Source organism: Formica exsecta, unplaced genomic scaffold, assembly GCF_003651465.1.
Source record: "Formica exsecta isolate Colony F162 unplaced genomic scaffold, ASM365146v1 scaffold969, whole genome shotgun sequence".
Taxonomy (NCBI): Eukaryota; Metazoa; Arthropoda; class Insecta; order Hymenoptera; family Formicidae; genus Formica; species Formica exsecta.
This window is the reverse complement of record NW_021853732.1, coordinates 230,694-242,183: the sequence shown is the minus strand read 5'-3', so window position 1 is coordinate 242,183 and position 11,490 is coordinate 230,694. Positions and strand designations below refer to the sequence as shown.

Sequence of the window (11,490 nt, the reverse complement as noted above, 5' to 3'; positions counted from 1 at the left end):
TATTAATTTTTATTATTAATTATTATTAATTCTAAAAAAAAAACGTAGAAAATTATGCTAAAATTATAATAAAACTAATACAATTCTCTTTTAAAATAAAATTATATTTCTTTTTCAGTATATAAAATTAATAAAAATTAACTTTAAATAATAAAAAACTTTATATATTAATTCGGCAAAAATTATATTTCTTCGAAATAATAATGTTATTATTATTTCATTATTGTTATTATATCTTTATGTTCTTTTTGTTATTATGAAACGTTTGAATATTTAAATTTGATACGTTGAATTGTTTATTATAATTGAGCTATATACATATAATAATCCTATTTAAATTTTAATTATATATAAATATACAATATCTATAAATCATACAAAAATCATGCAAAAAATTAAGTAATGTAATAATTTGTTTAGGAATTGAACTTTCTGTAATGTCAAGGTCTTGCAGTTTACTACTTGCAGCTGGAAATTAAAAAATTGATATGATAAGAATGTAAGCAGGTTTAAATCTCGTTTAAATATTTCATTTCCTTTGAAAAATATTATTTTTATGCTCAAACCTTTTTTATGATCATACCTTTTCTGGAAATTTTTAACTTGAAGCCGATTCACTTTCCGATTCTATTCTCGCACTATCTCTCATACGTTTATCATATAAATTGTCTCAAAACTGTCATATTTCAAGTTTCATCAATATAAAATCAATTTTTCTTTAATAATCTATAATTTACAGACCTATTTTCTTAAATTTTACAATTTAATCTTAAATTGTAATTCTGATAAAAGTTTCATTGAAATATCGATTAATTAAAATTAATTAAAAGTTGAGATTTTTATAATTAATTCAAATCTCTTCATTTTTGCCTAAATAAAAGTGGTGCCGACAATTCTGAGACAAGCCTTATATACCGTGATGTAAACACGTTTTCGCAGAAACCGTATGACTGTTATTTAGATCATCATATATTTCAATCGACGACAACAACAATAGCAGCAAATATACCGGTGTAAGTGACGGATTAAATGCGATGCAAACGCGGGACGGATTTTCTTCGTCGCGATGGCGAACATATGTTTTCTACGTAGCCAACGCAGCACGTACCGAGAGCTTTTGTTCACGGCGCGCCGATCGATTCGAGGGATCGTGCAACATTGTGCGCTCCATAGAAACAGAACTAAGCGCTCAGGTTTGGGCCAGGTGGTCTTCGCCCTTCCCCACTTGACGCGGCGATGGAACACGGCGGTTGGTAGGAACGCGAAACCCGCGCGCACGCATCAACAGCTGTTTCGCGCGTTTATCGACGATCTGTCCAGGAAAATCTACCCGATTCACCACCGTGCGCCAGCCATCGACTTGTCGGGACGAATAACGAATGTTTACGACGCTACGATATCGTAGCGCGATACGCGCATTCTCGATATTATAACATTTATCAACAATATTATCGATATTATAATATTTTCGTCGCGTGCACACATAGTTGAAAAATTTGTGTTAAATTTAACAGATATCATATATCTCAAACAATCCATACAAATTTTTGTGTTAATTTGACATAATATGTATATGTCAAATAATGATACTAATACTATGTTGATATTTTAACATAAAATAAATGCAAAAAGTTTTGAAATCTATCTCTTAAAACCATGCGAGTTGGATTAAATTTGACGGGGATAAATAGACCGCATTTAAAAGAAATAAGTCTCTCTTTTTAAATCATTTTTATTTATTTTTATTTTTAGGACACTTGAATGATATATAAGTGATTAAAATAAAAATCTGTCGCTCTTGCAAAATATAATATTTCATACGCAGTTAAAAATTTGTGTTAAATTTGACAGATTTTACATGTCCCAAACGGTCCACACAAATTTTAATTTAACATAATATATATATATGTTAAATGGTGACACTAATATTATGTTAATATTTTAACATAAAAAAAAAATAAATGCAAACCTCAAAGGAATTCGAAATAAATTTTGTGTAAAATCAACATATTTTTTAATGATAAAAGTAATATTTGGAAAAATGTTATTGACGATCTGTAGTCACTCTCACTCCTATTGTAGAATAAAGGGGGCAAGATGAAGAGAAGAGAAGGAGAAATAAATCAGAGATGCTTTTACTTACATTGTTGCTTGTGCCTGGACTCCATGAGCATCATTTGTTCGTGTTTGTGCCACGCTGCGTCGGTAGTGTCGGTTCCGGCGATGCCCCTCGCCCCCGCGGAGGGTGGCTGGACACCTCCGCGTGCCCCACCGCCCCCGCCACCGTACTCCATAACGGCGGTGGCACCCTACTCCGCCCTTTCGCTGCTGCCCTCGGCAGTCCTCAGACGCTCACAACATGGAGCCGGTCCTCTCTCGATGCCGCACACACAACTGCTCTCTATATTTCCTTCTCTTTTTTTCCTCTCCTCTTCTCCTTTCTCTCTCTCTCTCTTTCTCCGCTCCTTGCTTTATTCCCGAGATTATTCGCGTTCGCCTCTTCCTCGGCGATTCCTACGCAATATCGGCCAGGTCAGTCTCCGTGAGGGGGACTACTCCTCTGTAGGGGGGAGAAACACCGGCGATCCGGATTGGAGAGCATCGAAACAACGTCCAAACAACCGTGACGCGACGTATCCTTTCGCTCTCTTCCGTCGTTGCAAAATCACGTCGTCGTCGTCCTCTCCTTCCTTTCCTTCACTCGACGACTCGGCCCTCTTCTTCAGGAGAAGCGCCTTAAATCTTCCTTCGTTCGAGGATATTCTCGAACGTATCGTTTCGCGCTTCTCTCCGGCCAGGGCGCGTCTTTCTCGCTCTCATACGAAAAATAGCTCTTATTTACACGCACACTCACGAATCGCCTTCTCTTATATTTAGATATATATATATTTATATATGTATATGTATCTTGTGTTTCTCCCGTTCTCTCCCTCGTTTTCTCTTTCTATATACATATATGTGTATTGTGTATATATATATTTATCTCGTTCGCACGCTCTCACACTTTGACTAAACTTCTACTAACTTTTGGCGGTGATCCGTTGCGGTCTTTTTTTTCTCTTCCTTTTCCTAAATATATATGTATACAGTCAGAGGGTTCAGCCTTCGTTTTCTGTTTGTTAGCAGGTGCGTATTTCGAAAGGGGGAAGTGAGGAGAACGAGTGGGCCGCCTATTCACTTCGCGTCGCTGTCAGCCTTCATGCTTCAAACCGGCGACCGGGTAATGGGATGATACCTGAAATCAAATTATAAAAAATATTAACACGCTGATATTATACTACAAACGTGCGCGCGATTTATATTCGTAATTTTAAACACATTATCGTTATGGAAATTACATCGCGTCGAAAATATTGTCCTGTGCGACTCCACAATCGCATATACTCACTCCTATTGTAGAATAAAATTAACATTTTTTTTCTGTAAATTTTAACAGATAAATCTTGTCACTAATAATACGGAACATATCTACTGTATAAAATTAAAAATATGTGCACATTGTGTTATCTTTGAACTTTTTTCAGTTTTTAATAATTTAACACTTGAATTGAATCAACACAACAGCGATATGTTAAATTAACACATTCAACCGTCTCCAGATGTCGGTTCTCAGACTTCGATTGCGATTCGCAACGTCCTCGCGTGATCGTACTCTCGATATCTCAATAATTCATCGACTCCTCTCTCTCTCTCTCTCTCATCTCGGCTTATTATTATCCCGATTATATTCTTTTTGCGATAAGCACGATTGAATGTACGACTGTACATGGATCCGTTCCATTAAGGTGTCTCAAAATAAAATACAGAATGCTATAACTAATATATAAATAATAAATATAAATAATAAATATATAACTAATATATAAAGTAATCAAAAATAAAAATTTAACAATATCAGGCTTGATATTTCCCGAATTAATCATCGAAATATCCTGCAAATTTTTTGTTCGCGATATTCGAGATTAGAATAATGTATTAGCAATAAATTAATGCTTAATTATAATACATATATCCGAATTTGACAGAAGATGTCAGATCACTAATATTATCGTATCGATCACTAATAAATCGTGTTCATAGACAAGCGATTATCTAAATAACCCTGTGATTGGCCAACTTTGAAATCATACCTCAATGTAAATGTCTGTAAAGTAAATCACGCATACTATCGCAAAAAAATATGCGAGCGATAACTTAACAAATAATTAACAAAATTATAAATTATTCACCCATAGTTGCTTCTCTGATGCCTCTTCGGGTCTCCTCCTGTTCTCTTGTTTCCCCTTTGCTGCTTCTTCATGGCACTTACAAGACTATCGTAAAATACGACTATCATACTTTCCATTCCAATACTTTCGACGTTAATCATACACGATGCACATTTTATTTTACACCGCGACGAGAGAAAAATCAACGCGGCCGAAATTCACACAATGCTATCGCTCTCGTTAACGAATACACGCGCACTTTATACATATGGCAATTTTACTATCTCTTATAACTAATTATAATAATGGAGAATGTGATCGCGCGTACTTGTCACGACCGTAGTTCGAGAGATACTACGACGATACGCGTCTCACGTTGTTATCTTCCTGCTCGAGTCTCGCCGTAAGAATGACAACAAGGTGACCGCGTATAAACAACAGCGCTCTCAGATAACGGCGTAAAATTCGACGTTATTATTTATTGTTATCTATTTGTTTATTACCTGTTAAAAAAATTCGTGTTGGATACACGACTATTTTCAACAATTTTATTACATTATAATAATAAGACATAATAAACAGCCATATAAAATGCGCGTATATACTGTTTGTTAACGAGATAAATACTATTGCGTGAATTTGATCACACGATTTTCCAGTCTCGAGGAGATCATAACTCCGTGATTTTCGCGTTCTATCATCGCAATAAAGTATATTAACATCGCGAGTACCATAAAAAGTACCGTGTGATGGTTGTATTCTGGTTATTAAGATCGTAATTAACCGTGTTTTTTCGCAAGTAAATGCCATAAAAGAGCAGCAAATGACAAACACACAAAGAGAAGAAGAGAAGATGATACGAGGCGTCAAAAGATGGCGGAATAACTATGGATAAACAATTTATATATATTATTTGTAATAAATAAATGCTCGCTTATTTTCGCGATAGTAACTCACTTTACATCATAAATATCATTTATGTGGGTGGATTTTAAGATCCAATAAAAAAGGTTTTTATCAATTCTTTTATAAATAGATTGTTTAATTAAATAAGTTTATAATTAATATAGAATATATTATATGTATATGCATGATATTTAATTTGTCACTAAAAAAGGGGACGCAAAATGTGGATCTCAATTTAAATATCTATGCTATCACCAAAAAATCAGCTTATCGTATGACAATCGCGCCTAATAAACCATTCTGTAATCAGTACAGTTTTATTCCAAATAGAGATTTTTGAAATTTTAAAGTCACTCCTTTTTTATTTTTATTTGTCACATTTTTATTTACCACATATTTTCTTTTACAATCGATTTCCTTCATCATTATGCGTATAAAAATATTAAAGTTAAATCACCAAAAGAATCTATAACTCTTGTGTGTGAGATATTCAAAAAATAATTAAGTTTGAATAAAATCGCGACATGAAATATGTAATATCTTACAAAGTATTTATTTTCCCGTTATTTTATTTTAATACTTTTATATATTAAACAATGAGTTCAATAGATTTCTTTTTTTCTCTTCCTTTTCCTAAATATATATGTATACAGTCAGAGGGTTCAGCCTTCGTTTTCTGTTTGTTAGCAGGTGCGTATTTCGAAAGGGGGAAGTGAGGAGAACGAGTGGGCCGCCTATTCACTTCGCGTCGCTGTCAGCCTTCATGCTTCAAACCGGCGACCGGGTAATGGGATGATACCTGAAATCAAATTATAAAAAATATTAACACGCTGATATTATACTACAAACGTGCGCGCGATTTATATTCGTAATTTTAAACACATTATCGTTATGGAAATTACATCGCGTCGAAAATATTGTCCTGTGCGACTCCACAATCGCATATATTGAAATCTTAATTTTATATAATAAAAATTTTTTATAAAAAGTCCAAAGCAAATATAAAATTATATATTCACACACATACACACATATAAATTTTTTGTATATATAAATCATAATTTTTATTAATAATATTAAATAATATCAGAGATAACTTAGTATATTAGACTCTAAATATATAATAATATTCACTAATAAATAACATTTTTTATATATAATATATGTAATATATAATAAATACCACTATATATATGTAACTATATATATGTTTATGTGTGTATAAACATACATAAACGTAATATAGAAAAATCGAAATAGATTAAAAACTTTGTCTGCAATTTTTAAAATCCATTTTTTGAAATTTGAATATCTCATTGTAAGGCACGATAAACATGCAATGCTATAACATACGAGCAGCGGGGGGCGCCCCTTGGTAAATTAACAATTTACAAAGTAGCAAAAGGATCTATATCATCATCCGAAGTGTTGAAGTACGGGGATATTATCGTCGAAAATCCCACCGAAATTGTTGCGAAAGCAGCAACTGATTCGCTGATGCAACAAAGTTTATTTCGGTTTCAGTAACAAACTAGCAACCGTTGCAACCAAGCACAGATTGTTGCAAGCCGGCGGCGCAACATCCAACCTCCGACCAACCGTCTCCAGATGTCGGTTCTCAGACTTCGATTGCGATTCGCAACGTCCTCGCGTGATCGTACTCTCGATATCTCAATAATTCATCGACTCCTCTCTCTCTCTCTCTCTCTCTCTCTCTCTCTCTCTCTCTCTCATATCGGCTTATTATTATCCCGATTATATTCTTTTTATAAAAATTTTCACATATATTAAGAAAATTCTAATAAATATTTGTGCAAAACTTGATTTAGATCCACTTACTCGTTTAAAAGTTATTTACTAAAAATTGTAGAAAAATATTATCTCTCTCTCTTTCTGCAAATTAACCGTTTTTTTTTTTTTCTTACAGTTGATTTTAGAGGATATTCACAATCAAAAGTTTTTGTCATAAATTAGAAAAAATATTAATTACAACAATTTCCTTTTACAAAGACGTTAAAAACTATATTATTTTGTGATACTTTTATTCTTTTTATAATCCGGATTTATTTATTTGATTTTTCAAACAGTATAAACTTAAGAAATATGTTTCTTTTTTTAATTTTGACCGTTTTTTGCTACTATTGTACAGCCAAAACATCCTTAAATTTGCTTAAAACTGGCTTCACGATCGCGAGAGTCGTATTATTCGTTCGATCAATCTGTCTTCGACTATGTCCCATAGAGATAATAGCAAGAAATGGTTAGAAAAAGTCGCGGCTAATGTGTTAAATATTTAACACAAAAATTTTAACCGGCATATTTTTTAATAAGAAAACACAAATTTTCCAACTGTGCAGGATGATACTAAATTAACTCTTCATCTCCGTTAACTTGGTGTTTCTTTCCCCTTCCACCATATGGGAAATCAAATTCGGATATACGATATAGTTAACTGCTAATTTATTGCTAATTCATTGCTCTAATCTCGAATTTATTGCTCCTACCAATTAGCAGGAAATTGATATTAATGGGCTAACAGATGTAAGGATGTTGATGTAATATTACGTTAACACTCTCATTTCCGAAATATATTTATAGCGAATTGTAAACAAAAAACAAATACAACGAATTTAATCATTATAATTGTTGATTAATGGTTAATTAATTGTGTTATAAGATAGATTTCAAAATATTTTTTATTTTTATTATGTGATTCTACTTTAATATTTTTACATGTACAACGAGAGAGAAGAAAAATCGATTTTTATGTAAGTAAAAATTTATGATTCTACGAAAAAAATAAATAAATAAATAAAATAAAATGAAATAAAATGAAATAAAATAAAATAAAATAAAATAAAGATAATCTTGAAATCTCGCAAATGCATCCGCCTGGAATAAAATCGTATTATATAATCACAGGCTATCTTCCTGGAAATCGAGCACCATTGATGTAAAACATTTTTCATAAAACCACATATCTTACGATTTATTACGGATAACTTCCAGTGACTCACCCTAATATACACAAACGGCAAATATTTCTTGTTTATAGCGCAGGCAACATTCACGCCATATTAGGCGGAACGTGTGTATAACGCGTTGCGATGCAGCGCACGGAAGAGGCCGGCCGTCATATCATAATTAATGGCTATTATTATCCAGACATTCTTCACCAGACTAATAATAATACCCTCGCCCACTTTCTACGATCTATTTCTGTCTGCTTACGTATTACGCGAAACGTTTGCGCATACGTTGACACAAAACGAAAATTTCGGGACTGTTATTAATTATTAATAATTTCATGCGCAAAGAGATGTCGATTCTCTTTCTCTCTTAATAAACCTTTTTATAAGTATAATAGAGTAAAATTGTAGATAATTTAATTTTAAGCACGAAATCCTACGCTCTTATTAGTTCTCATTAAACAAATTTTTGAAACATATGATTGATACAATATAAATATCTACAATCTTTAAATTTAGCTTTTTTATAAAAAGCCTGATCTTATAAAATTTTCTGTTAATATCTGTTTGAATTATCGAATATTTTTAAATCTTTCATATTAATTTCACTGTAAATATACGACCAATTTATTAACTAAACTTTTTTTTTGTGTATTGTTTATAATTTTATTTTATACCGTGAAAATGTATATAAATCTCAAAAAAACCATAATAACATGCTAAAAAAAAGAATATCGATTTATTCTCAGGCAATAATGTTATATTACAATGCAGCATACAATTATGAAGTATAGAACGTGCACATATAATGTATAGTAACATTGAGAAAATGTATACATATTCTAAGCTATGCAACTATGTCACGGTTATTGTGTGCATTCACTTTCAGGAACTTCAAGACATCACCTGCACGAAATATCTGCAGTGAATAAATAATTCGAGAAGCGAGATTAATTAGACCTTATGCCACCGTATCGAGAACGTTTACGGTTATCTCACGTTTGTTCTACGATGACTGATAAAAAAGAAAATTGTCGCGTATTCTCTCTTATAAACATAGGACATCGCGAAACATTAATCGATATCGTGGACTTCAAACCTTACGATGTTGCAGTATCATCTTATTTATTTATATTTACAAGTACGCGCGAGACTCTGTCACTCGCTTCCTCGTTTTCGATGCAAGGAGACAACGGCACTTTATCCCTGACGTGAAAGTCGTTCGCTTTTCTTCCCTCATCCTCATCCATTGACATTCTCGTCGCGACGTTGGCGACGACGTCTCCCCCGTCTCTCTCTCTCTCTCACCTCTTTACCCTAGGCTCGTCTAAGACGTCGATATTGAAAACGCGTGACTAATGATTATTGGCCGCACCGTGTTTAACAGCTGAAACGATACGCTCGATCTATCACGTGACTTCCATCTCTTTCGCTCGTTCTCTTGCAAAAAAAATATTACCGTCGAAATGATTCGTGAGAATCACAAATAAACGAAAAGAAGAATCTTAAATAAGCGATAATAAAAATAATTATCCGTTACTCGTATTCGACGATTATTGCTTAAAAGGGTCTAATTTAATTTATCTCAAAATTATACCTCGGTTATGTTATACGTATATTATAAATCTAATTCACAATTTATTTAAAAATTATAACTGTTATATTAGAGCGAAAAATACTCTATGATTATTTAGTATTTATTTATCTACGATATTTGTGTAGACAATATATATTTTGGTTTTATATTTTCATACCAAAATTTTTGCAAAAAAATTTTTACTTTCGTTGTGTTTGCCGTAAAAGTAGATTTTTATTCATGTTAATTTATACGTATTGTCTACAATTAGAATGAACAATTGCACAAAGTTATTTAATCACATGATAATGCCCAATTATAATTTTATTCACAAAAAATCTTATATATATAAATAATAGATATAAATAATTACACAAAAATACACATACACATACAAGCACATAAATTATACCGAGTGATGGCGATTTGTGAGTGCACATGTTGTTCCTTCACTTAACGAAGCAGATATTACACTAGACTCGCGCGGTCGCTTGAATTGGTTAAAGTGTACGCGGTGAAAATACGAGTGCGTTTTTGTAAAGAAACGAAAGGCATAGAGACAAAAGAAAAATATGCGTGTCCACTGCGACACAGCGAGCTACGGTGAATAAAGAAAGGAAAGAAGAAAGGGTCTTGAAGTTGCAATAGTAGTGTAGTGGTCGTTGCACCTCTATTAAACTGGCACTTCTACCAGAGAAATCAAACTCGGATATACAACATAATTAAGCGCAAATTTATTGTTCGAGTCCCGAATTTACTGCTTCCATCAATTAGTAATTAGAGATTAAAATAGAGATGATGTCTCTTGCCATTACATTAATGTTCGCAAAAAATACATATGACGAGTCGTATATATGTATACAGAGAAAAAAAAGTTGTTAACTTGACTAAATTCGCTCAACTAATTACTATTTTTCTGTACTTCTTTGAAATATTTAAATATTTAAGTCAATATATTTAAGTCAATATATATTAAATATTTAAGTTAATATTTTTAAGTCAATATTTAAATTGAAATATTTAAATATTGAAGTCAAATACGATATATTAAATCTAACATGATGTATATTTGACTTAAATACTTAAGTAATTCAATTAAAGAAATACAAAAAAATAGTAATTAGTTGGACGAATTTAGTCAAATTAACAACTTTTTTTTCTCAGTGCATGTATATGTATATAGAAATTAAATACTAATTAATTGCTCCAACTATAAAATAATTTCACGATTTATATCCCTTATGTGTAATGAGAAAAATTCCTGTTGCATCATGAAACATTCATAACTGTATTGCTTGTGCAATAATTTGTCGATTAATTCAATTTATCGTGAAAATATAAAGAAAAAAAAAACACAATATCTTATTTCTGATTGTCTCTCGGCGTTATCTCGCGACGCGTCCATAATAGCGCCGCAGGGCTAAGAGCAAGTCAGCCAATAAGTATCAGCGTGGAACGTGTCGCCTATTATTAGACGCGTCGTTTCCGCGTACGAGCACGCAGGCGGATCGCGTCACATGGTGCACGCGGCTGACGCGCGAAAACGCCATGGCGTCGCACACGCGAAGACGGGGAAGCCCGCGCGCGCGTCTCGGGGTGCATCGTCGTATCATTTCGTCTCTGTCTAAATCTCTAAGCAACCTTTCTAACGCTTTCTCGCCGCGCCTAAAACGAAAACGGAAGATAGAATATGGCGAAAATTCGACGCGATGATTTCTTGCAAAATAGCACGGTTATCAAATCTGATCCTTCTTTCTCAAAAGAATAATAAAAGATATAATGTAAAACACAAACTGTTTTTTTTTTTTATTAATTTATTATTATTTTTTTT

General features: G+C 32.8%; 1 protein-coding gene across 1 annotated transcript in view; it reads right to left on the bottom strand.

The window, feature by feature from the left end:
- LOC115245399 (serine/threonine-protein kinase minibrain) overlaps positions 1-5,684 on the bottom strand; it is a 108,292-nt gene extending 102,608 nt beyond the window's left edge. Inside the window, 2 exon segments of the mRNA XM_029823695.1 lie at positions 2,144-3,235; positions 4,230-5,684. Coding sequence (XP_029679555.1) covers positions 2,144-2,294 — 151 coding nt within the window. The 5' untranslated portion in view covers positions 2,295-3,235; positions 4,230-5,684.
- Positions 5,685-11,490: the final 5,806 nt, after the last annotated feature.